At 39.7% G+C, this 18894-nt stretch overlaps 5 protein-coding genes across 5 annotated transcripts; 2 read left to right on the top strand and 3 right to left on the bottom strand.

The window, feature by feature from the left end:
• Nucleotides 1-214: 214 nt before the first annotated feature.
• LOC114517136 (von Willebrand factor A domain-containing protein 5A-like) lies at nt 215-4897 on the bottom strand. The gene is made up of 3 exons (XM_028536795.1): nt 3570-4897; nt 3043-3158; nt 215-1408 (listed from the first exon to the last, which is right to left on the bottom strand). Exons 1-3 carry the CDS (start codon nt 4772-4774, stop codon nt 234-236), a joined length of 2496 nt encoding a protein of 831 aa, XP_028392596.1. The 5' UTR covers nt 4775-4897; the 3' UTR covers nt 215-233.
• A 460-nt stretch (nt 4898-5357) lies between these two features.
• LOC114517374 lies at nt 5358-8882 on the bottom strand. Its single transcript, XM_028537070.1, has 7 exons — nt 8673-8882; nt 7853-7936; nt 6946-7518; nt 6472-6669; nt 6333-6362; nt 6019-6126; nt 5358-5861 (listed from the first exon to the last, which is right to left on the bottom strand). The coding sequence occupies exons 1-7, from the start codon at nt 8785-8787 to the stop codon at nt 5647-5649; spliced, it is 1323 nt and encodes a 440-aa protein (XP_028392871.1). The 5' UTR covers nt 8788-8882; the 3' UTR covers nt 5358-5646.
• Nucleotides 8883-10239: 1357 nt separating this feature from the next.
• On the top strand, nt 10240-14391 carry LOC114517361. Its single transcript, XM_028537055.1, has 6 exons — nt 10240-10412; nt 11634-11714; nt 12213-12974; nt 13114-13149; nt 13226-13873; nt 13988-14391. The coding sequence occupies exons 1-6, from the start codon at nt 10322-10324 to the stop codon at nt 14242-14244; spliced, it is 1875 nt and encodes a 624-aa protein (XP_028392856.1). The 5' UTR covers nt 10240-10321; the 3' UTR covers nt 14245-14391.
• A 334-nt stretch (nt 14392-14725) lies between these two features.
• Nucleotides 14726-17343, top strand: LOC114517291 (uncharacterized protein ZK673.1-like). The gene is made up of 4 exons (XM_028536968.1): nt 14726-14967; nt 16197-16298; nt 16378-16491; nt 16757-17343. Exons 1-4 carry the CDS (start codon nt 14892-14894, stop codon nt 16885-16887), a joined length of 423 nt encoding a protein of 140 aa, XP_028392769.1. The 5' UTR covers nt 14726-14891; the 3' UTR covers nt 16888-17343.
• A 458-nt stretch (nt 17344-17801) lies between these two features.
• Nucleotides 17802-18458, bottom strand: LOC114517135 (raftlin-like). Its single transcript, XM_028536793.1, has one exon. It carries the CDS (start codon nt 18456-18458, stop codon nt 17802-17804), a length of 657 nt encoding a protein of 218 aa, XP_028392594.1.
• Nucleotides 18459-18894: the final 436 nt, after the last annotated feature.

The raw sequence follows: 18894 nt of genomic DNA, 5'->3' as shown, positions 1-18894 counted from the left end.
TAAGTAAGAAATACCAATTGTGTAACGGAAAGAATTATATATTTCGCTAAATATTGGTGATATAACTTCTTAAACGCTTTCTCAGTCGACGTTTTACGATATTGGTTACATGGTACTATCATAAATTGAAATTACATTACAAAATTAATCATTTTTCATACTACACTCTCTCGAGTTGTTGATACGTGTTCGTCAGATTATTTATAAACCCTTTTTTATTGTAATTTTGTAAGTTAAGAAAGAAATGCTTCAGCTTTTTCTCGTAAATCTTGTATGGAAGATCCTTGAGGAAGACTTTGTTTTGTCAGCCATGTTTCAGCCTTGAGGGCAATCAACTCCCATTCATCTTTGAAATTTGACTGGCGAAGTTGCAGATACGTCAAGACAATAATTGTCGCCCAGATTGACTCCATATCACCTTCACAAGACACTGGACACGCATCTTTTATCTCTTCTGTGGTTTTAGAGATAACATCGCTCAGGAATGTTGACATTTTCCACGCACCACTGGCGAGCTGAAGGCTGATGATCGTTGCGAGTGGATTCTCTGTTGCAGTTGACTCTGAAGAACTCGTCTCGTACATAGCCATTTGAGGGGGAGGGGGCCAGGGAGACTCTGAGAAGCGGGTAAGCACTATATTAGGGAGTGAGGACGAGGAATGAGTTATGCTTTGTTTAGTAGGTCTGGAGAGTTGTTCTGCCGGGTATGAAGCTGCCGGGGCAGAAATAGGCGAGGAGGATCGTTTAAAACGTTTTCTTAAGCTCTTAAAGTGTGTATCAGACTCCCCGTAAACGCATGAATCATTCACAGGGCGGCGGAACCGAGAACGTTTCGTTGTCTTGTACCAAAACGTCTCCATGTGATGTTCATCAGGCAGAATATCCCAGGTTTGCAGGCTTCCTTTCACCGCCTTTTTTCTTTCTTCATCAATGGCGATAAATGCTGTTTGGGAAGATATCACATTTGAATCACAACTGAGCTGCTTTATTTCTGGACTGCTGTCATTGCTCGATTCCATTTCCTTGATGGATCTTTTAGCAGCAAGATGATGAATAGTTGACACCTGGGACATGTTGTCTTTCGTCACCGCCAGTGGAACTTGAAATCTCATGTTGTGTTCAACCTTTGCCCCGAGTAAATCACCAGTCAGGCAAACCGTTCCTTCTTGTGTTTCAGAAGAAAGTGAACTGTGATGAAGGATGGCATAAACTATTAAACGTTCTCCAATAAAAATTGCTGGAAGAGACCCTTTTGGTACAGAAGTAACTGTCACACCAGCAGGAGTAGTGTACGAGACTTGGGTGTTGGTAACTGCTGGTTGCATGGCTTTCTTTAAAGAACTGATTACCTGAAAGGTGCAACATATAATTGCTTTTCCTGCACAAGCAGTGAAAGATGGTTGGCTCTCTGCAGGCTAGATTATTGCATTCAACAGCATACGAATATTACTTGGTTTACTAGGTCAGGTATTTGAATTTTATTGTACGATCGACAGTTTAATTCTGTACTGTGTCTTTGTTGTGGAAGTGTCTTGCTATCTTAGTTGCTTTTGGAAATTCAAAATAATCTTGCAAAGCTCTGTTGTTTTCATACTCAAAGTTTTACTGACAATTTGTGCTAGTGGTTAAAGATGATGACTAGTGCTAATTAATGGTTAAAGATGATGACTAGTGCTAATTAATAGTTAAAGATGATGACTAGTGCTAATTAATAGTTAAAGATGATGACTAGTGCTAATTAATAGTTAAAGATGATGACTAGTGCTAATTCATTGTTAAAGATGATGACTAGTGCTAATTAATAGTTAAAGATGATGACTAGTGCTAATTAATGGTTAAAGATGATGACTAGTGCTAATTAATGGTTAAAGATGATGACTAGTGCTAATTAATGGTTAAAGATGATGACTAGTGCTAATTAATGGTTGAAGATGATGACTAGTGCCAATTAATGGTTGAAGATGATGACTAGTGCTAATTAATGGTTGAAGATGATGACTAGTGCTAATTAATAGTTAAAGATGATGACTAGTGCTAATTAATAGTTAAAGATGATGACTAGTGCTAATTAATGGTTGAAGATGATAACTAGTGCTAATTAATTGTTAAAGATAATGACTAGTGCTAATTAATAGTTAAAGATGATGACTAGTGCTAATTAATGGTTAAAGATGATGACTAGTGCTAATTAATGGTTGAAGATGATGACTAGTGCTAATTAATGGTTGAAGATGATGACTAGTGCTAATTAATGGTTGAAGATGATGACTAGTGCTAATTAATGGTTGAAGATGATGACTAGTGCTAATTAATAGTTAAAGATGATGACTTGTGCTAATTAATTGTTAAACATGATGACTAGTGCTAATTAATTGTTAAAGATGATGACTAGTGCTAATTAATAGTTAAAGATGATGACTAGTGCTAATTAATGGTTAAAGATGATGACTAGTGCTAATTAATGGTTGAAGATGATGACTAGTGCTAATTAATGTTGAAGAGATGACTAGTGCTAATTAATAGTTAAACATGATTGACTAGGCTAATTAATAGTTAAAGATGATGACTAGTGCTAATTAATAGTTAAAGATGATGACTAGTGCTAATTAATAGTTAAAGATGATGACTAGTGCTAATTAATAGTTAAAGATGATGACTAGTGCTAATTAATAGTTAAAGATGATGACTAGTGCTAATTAATAGTTAAAGATGATGACTAGCGCTAATTAATGGTTAAAGACGATGACTAGCGCTAATTAATGGTTAAAGACAATGACTAGCGCTAATTCGCATGTCAAACATCCATATATGTACCAACCACTACATTAATTATAAGTCCCTACAAGAAACTTTCAAACAAATTGCAAGAAAAAATTTTAAACCTACAAAAAGTGATTTAAAGTGATTCTTCTAAAACAAGTAAAGATTCAGAATAAATAATTTGTCAAAATAATGTGTAAAGTATTGAGCTGCAAGAGCCATTTATAGCAAATCAAATTTTAACAATTTTGAAAACTATTTTAAAGGCACACTTGCTCTGACCTTGGCCATTTCTCTCCTCCTGAAGTGATGAATTCTGCAGCAACCTTTTCCTGCTTCTGCCAATTCCTTTCACAAGAGTGCTTGATGCTCCAGAGCCAATACCAAAAGAGAAACATCTTAAAATGGAAAAGATTTCTTAAAAGGATAAATTAAACAAAATAATTACTTCCCAGGAATCATGAATTTCTCCTGGTGTGTAAATCTTAGGGTCTGGGCCGGTTGTACGAAAGCCGGATAGCGCTATCCACCGGATAGTGCTTTTTCAACCCTTCTAAAAATGCTTGAATAGCTATAAAATTTGAGCTTTGTAGCCAACTTTTGTTAAAGAGGATCCTCAATTTAGGAATACTACGATTTAATCAAAGTTATACTCAAAAATGGGCGATTTTAAAGTGATTGAAAAAATCAATATCTGGTGGATATAAGCGTTATCTGGCTTTCATACAACCGGCCCCTGGACTGTTGACATATAGTTAAATAGTCTAAATGTAAATTCTTCTCTAAAAATTTTAATGTATAAAACAAACCTTGAGTTAGTTGAATTCTTTGCAACAAGCTTGATTACTGATTCTGTATTACTGATACTTCCATCAGTGAGAACAAAAACTTGTCTAGGTAAGCCTTTCATTGGGTCATGGCTGTAAATATATTTTAGAGGGTCAAACAACTCCGTACCACCAAGGTCTGCTTGAAGGTTTTCTGCATGTTGCACTGCTTTTTCCAGATTTTTCTGGTCATAAGGAACGCTCTCAGGAAATAGCTTCTCATATCGACTTCCAAAACCAATCACATTGAAATAACAGCCTTCAGGGATACTCTTTAGGAAAAGCAAGAGTGTTTGTGCAGCATCTCTGATATAGGACCCTTCCATGCTTCCACTACGATCAACCACAAACACAAACTCACAAGCAGCTTGGAGGCAAGAACTGTCACCTTTGAATTCGGGGAAGAAACTGACCATAACTGCTGTGCTTTTCTGGAAATCATTCTCACCATTTGACATACCAGGTTCAACAATTACCAAAGGTTTGTGTACTTCTTTTGACCGAATCAGTATCACAATATCAGTCTGTTTTTCTTCAGCCAAACAAACATTAATATTCTGACCAGTGTTCTCAACATGGATCTCATGGGATGGAGATGTTACCTCGGCAATGCTAGGCGCACCATTTATCACCATCTCAAATTCATATACTGGTGGTCCTGTTGCATGGTGTACTGTGGCACTTCCTGAAGTAGACGTTTCTGGTGCAAGGGGGTCTGTGCTTCCAAGGGGTGTGTACCGTGGTTTCAAAACTGTTGGTAGAACAAACCTCACAGCACCATCAGGTTCAACAGCAAGCTCACCCACCATGGTCAGTTGCAACACAGCATTCTCACCTGGGGGAAGGTTTCCCAGCACCAAACTAAATATATCACCTTTCTTTTCTTCTCCAAACGCAGCTGTCTTTCCTTGTGATATTGCTTCCTTGTACATTTCTTTCGCTTTTTCTTTCTCTTGTACTTTAGCTTGGACCTTTCTACCATCGATAGTAGCTTCCAAACCGACAACAGCATACGAGTCATCGACAGGCGTACGGAAGAAGACTTCGAGCGGGATTGATGTATTGTTTTCGTAGGTCAACGTTGAACGAAAGCCAACAACATAACCCTGAAGAAACGCTCGTACGGAAAGACTTTTCAATGGAATTGCGTCTTCTCGACCGCAGACAAATAAACCTTCCAACAACATTTCGTTAATCTTCGCTAATAGTTTAAATGTGTTTAAAAAGACAAATTTTCTCAACAGCAAAACTCTGGACGCATGCGGTATGGTTTTGAAAAAGCAAGAGACTCAGCAAATATTCTTACATCATTATTTTCATTGCAAAGACGTCATGTCATGAATCAATATGATGAATAAAAGACTGAATCCTATATTATGACTGGGAACATTCCAGAAACATAAATGGTAATTGGTAACCACATATCGCTGCGCCATGCACCCAGCAGGGAGCGTAATTTAAAAAGAAACATGAAAGCCCAGCAAATGACTTTTAACCAAAACATAACAAAGATATAAATTTTGTAGTGAACAGCCGAATGTCATTACCATTGCACACCCTTTGATATGGCTCCAATTTTGTTTCCCCACCTGAAGGAAATATCTTATCACCCCCCCCCCCATGACCGAGTCACCACCCCTAATACACTTCTTGAAGAACCAACTGTAACAAATCACAACATATCGGCGTTTATAGTAATACAGTGAGGTATGATTCAAGTCAAAATATCAAAATAAGAAACGTAAAAAATGCAAGATTTATTTGAAGTATTATACTTATTATACTATCTGTGTGATAGATAACTATAGATACGTGAAACCTTGTTGATCTTGAGATTATGTTGTTTTATATATGTTTTCTAAATTGTCTGCTGATTTTGATATAATGAATACATCATACCATATTTACGACCCCATCACCCCAACTTGTCTGTACAAAGAGAGAAACTATGATAATCTTTTCTAAAAACCGTACAGCCCGTAATAAATCATTAAAAAACATTAATCCATTCCCCTTTTCTTGATTAATAAAATCCATTAATAAAGTGTTAACCACCGGGTTACAGGCAATCACAAACAGGTTTGCAAGTATTCTTGACAACGCTGTAGTTGCAATAACTTTTAGTCGCATATTGTTTGCAGTAACTTCGATGGAAAGAATTGACCTTCTGCATTGCACAAGTCTTTACACAGTTTTGCATCATATATGTCTTGTACCTGTTGTTGTTGCAATATTTCTCCCATATTGGACAATTAACGTTCTTGTCAACACAACCTGAAAGTATATTTCAATCATGAGCCGCAGAGGCGGGACAATAGACTACCAACTCTGGGCGAGCTACACTGGAAGAGTTTTTTCAGTAAAGGCTGTTTCTGATCTCTGAATCAGCCCAAAACAAATCATCGCCCGTGGTTAACTAAAGCATTCTTACCAGTTCTAGCTGGAGTTGTTGGTAATGGCAGTGTTTTCGGGCGTGTTGTTGGTTTTGGCTTGGGTTTTGGCTTTGGTTTTGGCCTCACACCACCTCCCTTTCCATCACCTAAAATATTGCGAATGCCATCATTAACAATTCAGCCATATTAAGCTCGAGTCGTATATGGGCTAATATGCCAACGAGCCGAGAGCGACTGATAACTTCACCATGATAATGTGTAAACGTCTTCAAATTTCCACCACAAATCCAATCGTTAACATCGCTATATATAATCAGTTTTGTTTTTCAAAAATACATTTTGCATTACTTACAGTTCATTCTGAAAGCTGGAGGTGTTTTGCCTAAACAGAAGAATTAGAATTCACATTCGTCAAAAATTACTACAAATTTTGGTTACTACACACATTTTGTTTGAACACAAGGCAAATACATGATATCGTAGACCAGCACCTCTTAAAGCAGAACATCTATCAAGAAATTTATTTTGGCACGGAAAGACTTCCTTGACTAAATTATACAGTTCACGATCGTAACTTCGAAGTTCAGCCCTTGTGTTGACGTGATTGTGAATTCCGTTTGGTTTCCCATCCCAGGTTTCTGTGTTCACGTCAAAAAAGCTTGTAACACCTTCGGCAAAGAACTCGCGATCTGTAAAAAAATAAAGCCGAATTACGGTGTTTGAAATGTTACCGACCAATATCTTGCAAAAAAGGTCTTCAATCCCTCCAATGGGCGACTCATTTAAATTTGAACTGTGTTTAAAGTTGGTCAACCATCTATAAACTAATATATTGCGCTACTAGAAATTACCAATATCGCAGAGTTTTATTTTCACGTATTTTCTCAATACTTTGCAACTAACGTATCATATTTTACTAGTTTTGGAACTCTCTTCCGCCTGTTCTCACATCGTAACTTACTTACCTGTACTCATGTAATAAGTATTCCTCCATCTCTGATCTTGGCCGTATTTCCTCTGTCTGTATAAAGCTCCAATTCTTCGATCCATGGACCTTGTCAGTCCGAGATTATGAACGGCGTGTGCAAACTCATGCAAGAATATATCCTCGCCCCTACCCCCTCCGTAATAACGGTCACTCGGTCGACACAAAATATTCTCCTCCCCTCCTGTTGAAATGGGTTTATCTAAAGTGGCCCCTAAGCCTCTTGCGCGCTGGTTCCACCAATCAGGAAGATAGCTATGCTCGGGGATGTCCGTCGTGCGCTCGCGTTCGGCGATGACGCCAGCACGACCATAGCGATCGTGTAAACGATCACGAATGTCTTTTCTGTCCGCGAGAGCAAAACGCACAACATAACAGGCACGTTGAATAGCCCGGTCATCCACGCGATTGGAGCTGATGATTGGTACGCCATACGCATGCGCGTACTTTTGATAGAAATTATGCAAATTCATTTCACGGCGAATCCCTCGGGGCAGTCGTCGGACGGTGCAATCATAGTCTGTCCTGGCGACGCCACGTCCACCTCGACGACCTGAAAGTTTGTTGCAGAACATGATATAAACGTAACTCGTGTTGGAAAGCCATGCTCAGTAAAAGACGTAATTTACTAAAGGGCATCCAGGGTTTTATTAGCTACGGCGACACAGTACTTCTTTCTAAGGACCTGTTATGTTGGAGCAAGTTATCCCGGCTAGGCGAGGTGAAAACTGCATATAATGAAAGACTAATCAGGTTAAGCCTTTGATGTGATGCGCTTTTCACCTTGCCTAGCCGGGATAACTCGCTCCATATAAACAGACCGTAACAAAGCTATTGTGTAACCTTATTGCTGCAATACTGCGCAACTCTAACGTTGATTTCCTTACCAATTTGGAAAGCGATGCCAGTTGTATTTCCACTTGCTATTGCCAACGCTTCGGTTTTCTGCAACAACCCAAAATTTGCTGGCGCTGAAAGGTTAATATGTAATAAATAAACATATTAGCAAGCACGTACTTCACTTTCATGGCCTAAGCCATCATATCTGTTTCCAATGGGCAAAACCACGCTCAACACCGTAGAGATTTTCGTAATATTTATTTATATATTCTAAAATGATTGCGTTTGATTAGATTACATTATATTATTGATTGGTGAATAAAGAACTTAACACATTACAAATAAAGATTATAGTACCTGAAGAGTGGGTCTCTACGGCTTGAAACAGCACTTCATTTCATTTCATACACAAGCTATATGCTCAATATCAAACTCAAATCTCTTTGTTCTTATCCTAATATATATAACTGTCCCGAATCAAATTACAAATCAAGACATATCCTATTGCAAGCAAATCAAGTTGAATCAAAGTATAATCAAGATAAATTAAATATGACGTAACAAATATAAATAATAATATGTAAAGTTCTGTCCGAAGGTGGGCTGTCCGAAACAATATCTCTTCTCTGATGTATGTAATAATGTTCATTAAATACGTTTGTTATTCCTTTTTAGAAACAGGCTCTTCCGCGTTTTATTCTAGAGAACAGGATTGCTCCAAATATAAGCGAACTCCGAAGCCGTTTACGGCCAGAAAACAGCGGCGTATTTGAAATAAAACACTAGCAATCTGGCACTTGTGCGCATCGCCAGCAAATAGTTCAGACGATGATAAGAAAGATGCAAAGATGCGAAAACATAGCTTACCAATATCAGTATGATTTGTGACATTTGTGACATTTGTGATATTTGTAACAATGGTTACATGAGCGTCTACAACCTGGAACAGGCAAAATCCAAAAATGAATATCCAGTGCGTCATATTCAGCGTCGCCGTTAGACAAATGTCGTTCGTTGCTGAGTGAGTCTTGGCGCAACTGCCTTCGCTGTTTGCTGGGTGTTTATGTAGTTTGAGAATTGCTGATGGCTCGCGGAGGCGTGAAAAAAAAGTGAAGTGTCAACACCATCAATGGTCATATGATATTGGTAGCACGGGTGTCAGAGGAAGCATTTTTACCCTCGAAAGGTCGGGCTCGCATCCAGCGGCGAAAGTGATGTGGCAATCCTCGGTTATCAATAGTTTTACAACTGCATGTAATCGTGTGTATATTTTAAGGCCCGTGAATACGAGCCTTGTTCTGATGAAGTTGACGCAGCGCGTTTACCAGCGTAACCAAATCATGATTCCTGTCGAAAACTAGGCTCTTATTACACTATACCCTATCTGCTGGTCGCGACACCTTCGCCCCATTTAAAGAAGCAATGCTACGTTGCAAATGACAGATTTTGTATACTCAAAATTTTATAAAATTCGGAAACTCTGTGATATTGACTTTCATTAAATCTTATAATTGACCTTGTCGACACGCTTTCTTAGCACAAGAAAAAAAGTTAATCTTGTTTTGCGCCGACTTCCTGTCTTTTAAGCTACACACGTCTAGAAAACTAGAATTACGCACTTCAAAAGCCCCTTACAAAACCAGGAAGGAATATGAACTTGGCAAGAGGTCACAGTGTAGTGTTGTAGGAACGATATAGGAAGTCACTAGCAGTTTTGCATGTTTAGCCATCATAGAGCCAAAATATATTTGAGTTTATAATGCAATATCTAACCTCTTTTAGCGGACATTCGGGCGGAAATGTTTATGAATATTCTTGGGAAATATCTGTTCAGTTCGTAGCATGATATTGAATTGAGGTAAACGAAATTACATGCTTTTTTCAGAGGACGGCATTGCAACAAAAGATCTTTATGGCATCACATGCAGTGATGGCATTCAGCGCCACTGTATATTCTCTTCCCGGTCTACGTTGTTCTCAGAGAGCTTCTCAAACACTTGCCTTTGGTCACCCGCTTGGTTTGGCACAAAATTTCGTATTTATACAGATCATTATTGATCATTTTATGCAAAAATGATGTTTTCAAATCGTTGATGGTATAGTACTTCTGGCTCTGACGAGACGCACCCCGGAAAAACTCATCATTAGACAACAAAGGTTTTAAAATACACAGACCTATCGTTGAGAATTGAGCGTGTAAAGTACTTTTTAGAAAATATAAAAGAGAATGTTTCAGATATGGTCATGCGATCAAATGAATTGAGCAACATTTTGGGCGTTGCACCGTATCGTTTTAGCGTCGCTTCGGCTTATACATGCTCTTCCGGATCGATTGCACAACATCCATTCCCTCCCTCCCTGCGTTGGCCGTGCTGACTGCTGACGTCTTTGGACACATGATCTACCAGGTGTTATGCTTCCCATGGGTACTGAATGTTTATATAAACCCTCACCATCGCTCACAGCAAGGATATACGCCACTGTGGACAGCAACATAAACGACGTTCTTGTTCAAAATGAAGCAGCTTGCAGTGGGAATTCTTTGTTTTGTTTTTGCACAAATCTCAGCGCTACCAACAACTTTGCAGCCAACAACTGAAACTAGAGGTAGGCTTGTGTGAAATCGTTTTCGCTCAGTTAATGCTATTCTCGAAATAATTCATTTCAACTTCCGAAGATGGCGTCGAAAACGCCAAACTCTTTTCGCTCACTAGAGCATTGTATTGTTTATTCATGCCCCTTGCGTTTGTTGGATAATATTTAATAAGCGTGCGACACCATTGAAGGGCGAGTTTACTAAGTTCTTGAAAAGCGGTTATTTCGTCTGACGTATGTTATATGAATATGAACGACAATATATGACGTTTGCGCAGGACCATGTATTATTTAGCACAAGTAAGTGCATGCAAATAGGGATATCATGCCATTAGATGATACAATATGCATGAAATATAATGAATATAGAATCATCAGAGAGTGAGAAGTACTTGAGAAGTACTTTTTCAGACACAATGGTGAAATATGAGAAATAGGTGAAGCAGACTTTATGGCACAATCAAGTCTCTCCCTTCCTCCTCAAAAAAGCATAATTTTCCCGTGTGTATTGGAACAGCCGTTTCTTCCTATTTTGTGCCTTTGTTTAGCATGATAGACTTTTTGCTTTGCGCGGTATTGCGCAGTACTCTCAGCTGCTGATGAATAGTTTGCGCAGTGGAAACCGTGTTTGATTATCACTAACACTCACAGCAACATGCTAAATAAGCATTATTAATTAAAAGGAGATTTTAATTTCACTTTAAATGCTTCGGTGATAAAAGGCTGTGTTGAAGGAACTTCAAAAGAACCGTCGTTGTTTTGAATACTGTCGAGGTTTGGATGAAAACACACTTTGATCATAGCCATAGAAGTAAACCTTATAGTGAGATTCTCATTGCTGTAGAAACACAAACGTAGTCAATTCTGATTGCCTTTTATATCACATTTTATATATAATGGCTGCTGGATTTTGCGTTAACAAAGTAAACACGGAGGTTTTCACACTCTAAAGTAAATATTCGCGCTATTTTTTGCGAGTTAAAAACCATGCATTGCATTGTGATAACAAATGGGTGCTCATTTAACTTACTCGACTATAAAAAATGCCCGATTAAAAAACGACGTCAGGAAAAATATGTTTCTCAAGAGGAATATATTTCACTGCGATCATAAAAAGATGTATCATGACAGGTCCTTGAATGAAAACCATTTCGAGAAGGCTATCACTAATAGAATAAAACAAGCACATTTTTACAGCCAGTTGCAATTCTGATATCTCCACTTCCTATTTAGACAGTGAAACCTGTCTCCAGGATGCGTTTATCAACGCCACGAAAGATGCAGTAGAAAATGGAACAATTCAACTAACAGTTGGTAAGTTACTGCAGTGTGGGATCACGTCGCATTAAATGATCAGATTCTGCTTGATTGCTAAATTAGTAAATCGCATGGGTAGCTTTGTTACCGGGGCACAACAGCCCGTAAAGCCTTATCATGGCAGACGATTTGTACTAAGCATGATGCATGCGATCGACGACAGCAGCAGGAGAGACAATGTCAAGGTTTCATATGATTAATTTCCTGACTCCTGGAGACAAAGAAAGATTGCAATGCCGGAAGGGTGATATTATCACCACATACCAGTTTATACCTTGCACTACACTTGCACATACAAGTCTACCGCAAAATGCAACTCATTAGGCGGCTCATTTGCCGGTACAAACACACAATCATTTCTATTAATTTCTTAGTATTCTGTAGGTGTGAATCAAAGTTGAGCGTTCTAGCAAGTGAACCAATTCTTTCATATCAACTTTCAACACTCTTCATTGGGTTCTTCATTGGTTAATCGATTTCTTGTCCCTTTTTCAGATCCAGGATTTGAACGTTCTGGTGCCAGCGCGCCGACTAATTACGACTGCACAGTACGTGGTGTACCAGCGGCAGTTCGCAGGAGATTACGCCTGAGCACATTCTACACCCAATACGCGCATGCGTACGGCATACCGGTGCTCAGTTCGAGCCGCGTAAAGAGGAAAGCCCTGGAACGAGCCTGTTACGTCATGAGGTTCTTGTTCGCCGACCGGAAAGATGTCCGCGATTGGTTTTACCGAAGAAACGGCCGTGCTGGTATAATGGCCAGATCCGAAGGCACAACGACAATTCCCGAGCACAGCTTCCTACCAGCATGGTGGAACCAACGCGCACGGGGACTGGGCGCTACTATCCAGGTTCCCATTTCGACCGGAGGGGAAGAGAATCTACTATGCGAGTCCGGGGACCGTTACTACAATGAGGATATATTTTTGCATGAATTTGTGCACGGGATTCATAATTTGGGCGCCACTGGAGCCATTCCATCATTTGACGCCCGCTTGCGGGCCGCTTACAACCGAGCGCGCTCGTCGGGACTGTGGCGGAACACGTACGCCTTGAGTACGGACCGCGAATATTTCGCTGAAGGAACCCAAAGTTTCTTTAATGTCAACGCGTACTCGCAAAGGCCAAACGGAGTACATAATCATGTCAACACACGAGAGAAATTACGTACTTACGATCCCACGCTTTATAACTTGGTGAAAGAAGTGTTTCCATGTCAAAACAATTTTCTCAAGCGATGCGACGCCAAAAATGGTATGTTGAAGTCTTTTTTAATGATAGTGTATACGGATAAGTTGCGATATAACTTTCGCTTGGAACCATAGAGAACTTTTGCAAGAAAAACTGCCTTGTGAAATTGATGTATCATATCTTTTTTCCAAACTTATTTCAGGTAAAGCACCGCCGTCATTTAGAATGGACTGCAAAAGTAAGTACGTTTTGCGTAATTCATGAAACATTTTGATGATCGTGAAACTAATTGGGTTTTCTCTTTTTCTTTGAAGATGGAGGAGGAACAGTAGTTACAGATAAACCTCCGAAACCTAACACACCTCCTGTTCCAACTCCTCCCGTCCCAACTCCTCCAAAACCAGACACTCCCCCTGTTCCAACTCCTCCAAAACCAGACACTCCCCCTGTTCCAACTCCTCCAAAACCAGACACTCCCCCTGTTCCAACTCCTCCAAAACCAGACACTCCCCCCGTTCCAACTCCTCCAAAACCTGATACTCCACCTGTTCCAACACCTCCAAAACCAGACACTCCCCCTGTGCCCACACCACCAAAACCAGACACTCCCCCTGTGCCCACACCACCAAAACCAGACACTCCCCCTGTTCCAACACCTCCAAAACCAGACACTCCCCCCGTTCCAACACCTCCAAAACCTGACACTCCTCCCGTTCCAACACCTCCAAAACCAGACACTCCCCCTGTGCCCACGCCACCAAAACCAGACACTCCCCCTGTGCCCACACCACCAAAACCAGACACTCCCCCTGTGCCCACGCCACCAAAACCAGACACTCCCCCTGTGCCCACGCCACCAAAACCAGACACTCCCCCTGTGCCCACGCCACCAAAACCAGACACTCCCCCTGTCCCAACTCCGCCAAAGCCAACACGTCCAAAACCAACACGCCCAAAGCCCAGTAAGTATCAGCGAATGCTATAAAAAAGTAATACGACGATATATCGGGCGAAATTGCGAAACGTGAACGCTTAACTTCAATTTTACATATAATGTGATGTTTTTCTTCTTTCAGACTGTTATGATAGAAACCAAAACTGCCGCTCTTGGGCCAGAAATGGTGAATGCAGCCGAAATCCACTCTACATGAAACCAAACTGTTGTGGTTCATGTAGCGGGAAACCAACTATAGTCAGACCAATTTGTCGGGATTCTAATACCTACTGTTCCTATTGGGCTCGGTTTGGAAATTGCCGCTATAACTATTACAACATAAGACAGTATAGGTACATGACAATAAACTGCCGAAAAAGCTGCGGTTGGTGCCGCTGACCATTTCGATACCTTGTAGAACAATTGGATATATATAGGGACATTAGAGTCTAAAAGGGGATATAATAGCATTACCAATAAAAACTTCATGTTTACATCATTCATTTCACGTAAAGAAAATTGATCCGATAATAAAATACAGTTTTAATGTCATCAATATGTTATTCAAGACATCTTGTCTCAGACTCTGACTGAAGAAATAATGAAAAATAAGTGCTTAATTCTGCTAGTTCAAAGCTCCTAATATGACCCGAGTTATCCATTTTGAAGGAATGCAGATTTGAATATTTATTGCAATAGGAATGAAGCCCCCGTGAATGTTCCCAATACTCCAGTTTCCGTTGTGCAGATCTTTTGGCAACTCTTTCCGACGATACGCCGGACCCATACTAAGGTGTCAACAGAATATTGAATGGAAACCAGACCGTATCCCACCGATACAAATAGTTGTTGAATAAGAATACAGTGCAGCACCACTCAGTTAGAAAAACAATACACAAATCACACTTCGCATTGGTCCGGCCAAGGTAATATTTTGCTACGTTATTTTGTATTTCCTATCACGAACACGCAAGTGAGCTTATATAAAGAGAGTATTACCTAAAGCAAAGATCGAAATTCACAGAGTGTCAGCCGCTAAGCTAAAGATGTTTTCGAAGTCTCGTTTTTTGGCCGCTTTCGTCCTGAGTATGTGCGTATTCCTCTCAGGTCTTCACGTCAAAGGTATGCAACTATTTTTTTACCACAAATTTCATGTAAACTGTTTAAGATCTTACTTTTTAACGGCACCGTTTAACGTGAATATTTCGGTAAAGGCTTTCGTGAAAAAAGATGGTTGCTTAACCATGTAATACAGTTAACTAATGAAAACTGTGGCGAATGTTTGTGGCGAAATGTGTCGATCAGGAGTTGCGAAGTTAGCATTGTCTGTTGTAGTGTGAAACCTTAATTATATATCCATATTCTCTTGTATCTTCTACACTTTCTTTCGTATGAAATATTTCTCGGAGCATCCATTCTCAAAGAACAAACATTCAGCTTTTGAAAGCGAATTTAAAGAGTACTATTAGCGCGCGAATTATGCAAAAACGTAAGCTTCGTGAAGTCGTAGTGTTCTGGGTATAACCGGATATGATCGATTCATCTTACGGGGATATTACCATTAAATCGATAGTCTAGGATAGACAACATTTTCTTTTTTTTTAAGTTTTTATTTCCTGGTTTAACACCTTAAGAAATTTTCACATGACGCCTGAAAATTGCTTTGTTAATTGTTGTTTATGAAACCGTAGTTGAAATAATCGTTTCCATGGCAGCAATTGCAAGATCACTGTGGTTTATATTCATGATGCAGCATGACTGGGCACTAATTTCAGCTGACTAACTTAGGGAGCTGTTTTTAAAAAGCATAATACATTTGATATCCTAAATTCTTTCCCTAAAACATGCTGAGTTTAGGCGTCATACAGTAAGATCTAGAAGACGTTTACAAGTTGACATGAATGTTGAGATTTTAGGGATTTAAGCTTTATGATTTTTTAGTTTTATGCGACAATGGTGTTTTTGCACGGCAAAATTTCGAGAGCTGTAGGCATTGATGCTAAAATTAAACTGCAACGTCGCTGGATATTTCCGTGGCTGGAATTGCAGCAATTTGTTGATATTTTTACGAACTGCTTGATCAGGATGTGAGCCTTTGTTTTTCTTCAAAACAAGCGTACAAGTGCCAAGGCTAATTGTATATTGCAATTAGAAAGAAAGTTGAACACACCTTTCAACTCTGATGGTTGTTCCGATGGCTGTGAGCTGTTCTTGGGAGCATCTTCCCTAAAAATAAAGAACATTTATCAACAGAATATTGACAAAGCAACAATCTCTAAATCTCTTTATCACTTTATTCCTCTGAACTCCAAGGCTTATCAATTAACTGGTATGCTCTATTTCTGGTTTAGGAACAAATGCAGCGACAATTCGCCAAGCCGTGACAACGGTCCCCCCCAGTACAACCCAGGCTGTGACGAGAAATACTACAGCTAACTCCACCACAACTGAAGGTACGAAGATAATACCAGGAGGATGGACGGGGGGGAAGAAGTAACTAACTTTAGTTAACATCAATAAACCTCTTTTTAGCTTGTGCAGACGAGAACAGGAGTTGTTCACGGTGGTTCAAATTTGGCTACTGCTACAATGGTTACGTTTTTGGTTACATGAGAAAAGTCTGTAAAAAAACCTGTGGCTTTTGTGGTAAGAGATTAACGATTAACGATTAAGAAGGATTAACGAGTTACCTCACAAACGCGCTGATACCAGTGATAGATCAGAAGAGATCTTGTTCATCGGTTTTTAAGGCTAATCTTACATGATCACTTCTCAGTTCTCGCAATTCGGTTGTACACGTTATGCCAGTAATTTTACACGACTTATCGGACTTAACAAAATTATTGTCTGTAACAATAATTTCCCTTTGATGGCGGGAAATTGACCAATCACATTAATCAATCTTTCGCAGGACACATGACCGCAGAATGTCGTGACAAGTATTATTACTGTCCCACTTGGGTCAGACGCAGACCATCCGCCTGTACGATGACATTTTATCAGATAAGATGTCCATATACCTGCGACGCCTGTGAAGAATGAAGGGAAGCTTTGGTAGCTCGAGAACAACGAGAATCTTAGGCTTACAAGCGAAGCCTGTTGTTCACGTTGTTTGAAGGTTTCCGACCGAAAGTTCTACTGATTTTATCTACTTTTAACATAGACTTCATGCAGTTTTAGACTTTTAGCTGGATGGTAAACAGAATAGAATATTATAAGAAAATATTACAAGCCGATGTTTAAATATTACGTCAATCATGTAGAGGTAAAAAGGAGGTGGGGTAGACAAATTCCCCACTCCCCCTGAACCCCGGTGCTCCGTGGTCCAGGCAAAATAGAGGACAAGTCATATAATTCTGGTAAATGTATTGGAACTGACCTATTTTTCTATTATTCTCTGACCCGTTTCATTTTCACGAAACTTCCTTCGAATATCAAGTACTGATAAAGCACTCGTTGTAAAGTGTGATCTGTAATGTAAAATAAAATTTTAGCAACATACCCTTCCAGATTGTCTGATTAAACACCGAAATATTCTAACGCATGACAACAGCCTGTGAATTACGACGACAGAACCAGGTGGTCTATCTCAGCGAATAAAACACTTTGGTAGTAGAAAGTGGTGTTCCAGAAGAAAACATATTAGAGGTTTTAGCATGTCAGTTCACTTTGTCTAATGGCAAACGTTTTTACAGAGTAGAGTTTACAGAGGAAAGGTGATTTTACTGAAACATTCTAATTTACTCTGAACTGACTGGACTATTGCATAAGATCTCAAACAAAATGAACTCACAACGCCACACTAGGCAATTTAATTAATCAACTTGATTAGAATAATTACATGGTTATGAACATCATACAACTTCACTTAAATTAAATTAAGAAACAAATATATATATACAGCATTTATTCAGCAGCTCACAGGGGCATGTTCTAAGAAGATTTAGTTGGTTTAATCAATTTGGAGGATCTTGCTTTTCAGCAGGTTGCTCAGGAGAATAAGGAGCTGTTGAACTTTGATCTGGAGGATTCATGGAAGGTGGGGGGCCAGGGTAAGGTGGTGGGCTCATCATGGTCCCTCCGGTAATGATCCTTCTTTGAAAAAACATGATCAACTTTATTTTCACTTTCCCAAAACCACATTGATACATCTCAGGGGTTTCTTGAATGCATGCCAGTTCCCACCCACGTTTTCCCATCTCAACAATTACTGGAGTCCAATCTGTCTTCACTGATACTCCCCCAAAACTCTGAGAAATCTTGTGGAAATACTCGAGAACTGCACCCTGGTAGACTGGAGTGGGATCTTGAAGTTTGTGCAATTCCTTTTCAAAAAACCATACAGAATTCATACTGGCAGAGGTTGAAAACGCACCAGATTGTTGCTGGGATTGATCGAGAAAAACTTCCACTAGCTTCCAACCTTGATTCAGGTACGTTGCTAAGGTTCCTAACCAATCACAATGCACCGTTGGTCCACCCATTTTAACTGTGAAACCAATGGGGACATCGATAGCTTGGTAGACATACTTTGCTGGTGTTGGTTGGTTGGGAATTTCAAAAAGTACATCAACACCAATTGCAGGACTTCTCCCAGAAGTGGCAGCAGACATTCCTTGGGTGGTAACCTGTCCATTGACTTCGACACATATCAACCGCCCACCCAAAGAGCTATGGTGCATAATCTTATTGATAATATCCAAGGTATTTGCAACGGTTCCATGCGGCTTTGAAGTTGAGAAGATGCCACCAGTAAAGTATTGTAGATGCATGGATGATTTTTCAATCAATAACCGATTACCACCTCCAGAAGACGTCACCCCAACAGGCCTGCTATACAAAGCTTCAAATGGGATTTGGACTTGACCAAAACCTGCCGTATTGGCTACCCCCGGTACACGGTAGAAAGTATTCAATGTATAACCCTGTTGCAAATATCCGGCAATGGTGGGATAGTAGGCATCAACATTGCTCGTTACAGCAGTTTTGCCAGCGCTAAATCCGGACACAAAATGGCTACTCATTTGAACAGGAATGGTCACCAATAAA

Source organism: Dendronephthya gigantea, unplaced genomic scaffold (assembly GCF_004324835.1).
Source record: "Dendronephthya gigantea isolate DGI-Jeju-01 unplaced genomic scaffold, DenGig_1.0 000007F, whole genome shotgun sequence".
NCBI classification, from domain to species: Eukaryota; Metazoa; Cnidaria; class Anthozoa; order Malacalcyonacea; family Nephtheidae; genus Dendronephthya; species Dendronephthya gigantea.
Note: the sequence above shows the minus strand (reverse complement) of the source record. Positions and strands in the feature narration are given on the sequence as shown.

Coding starts and splice junctions, on each gene's coding strand:
- LOC114517136 (XM_028536795.1), bottom strand. CDS start 4,774: ATGTTGTTGGAAGGTTTATTTGTCTGCGGTCGAGAAGACGCAATTCCA. Junction 3,159..3,569: donor AAGAATTCAACTAACTCAAG/GTTTGTTTTATA, acceptor TTCCATTTTAAG/ATGTTTCTCTTTTGGTATTG. Junction 1,409..3,042: donor GGAGGAGAGAAATGGCCAAG/GTCAGAGCAAGT, acceptor TCTAGCCTGCAG/AGAGCCAACCATCTTTCACT.
- LOC114517374 (XM_028537070.1), bottom strand. CDS start 8,787: ATGACGCACTGGATATTCATTTTTGGATTTTGCCTGTTCCAGGTTGTA. Junction 7,937..8,672: donor CACAAATCATACTGATATTG/GTAAGCTATGTT, acceptor TTAACCTTTCAG/CGCCAGCAAATTTTGGGTTG. Junction 7,519..7,852: donor TGGCATCGCTTTCCAAATTG/GTAAGGAAATCA, acceptor ACAAACTTTCAG/GTCGTCGAGGTGGACGTGGC.
- LOC114517361 (XM_028537055.1), top strand. CDS start 10,322: ATGAAGCAGCTTGCAGTGGGAATTCTTTGTTTTGTTTTTGCACAAATC. Junction 10,413..11,633: donor GCCAACAACTGAAACTAGAG/GTAGGCTTGTGT, acceptor CTTCCTATTTAG/ACAGTGAAACCTGTCTCCAG. Junction 13,874..13,987: donor ACCAACACGCCCAAAGCCCA/GTAAGTATCAGC, acceptor TTCTTCTTTCAG/ACTGTTATGATAGAAACCAA.
- LOC114517291 (XM_028536968.1), top strand. CDS start 14,892: ATGTTTTCGAAGTCTCGTTTTTTGGCCGCTTTCGTCCTGAGTATGTGC. Junction 16,299..16,377: donor TAACTCCACCACAACTGAAG/GTACGAAGATAA, acceptor ACCTCTTTTTAG/CTTGTGCAGACGAGAACAGG. Junction 16,492..16,756: donor AAAAACCTGTGGCTTTTGTG/GTAAGAGATTAA, acceptor AATCTTTCGCAG/GACACATGACCGCAGAATGT.
- LOC114517135 (XM_028536793.1), bottom strand. CDS start 18,458: ATGTCTGCTGCCACTTCTGGGAGAAGTCCTGCAATTGGTGTTGATGTA.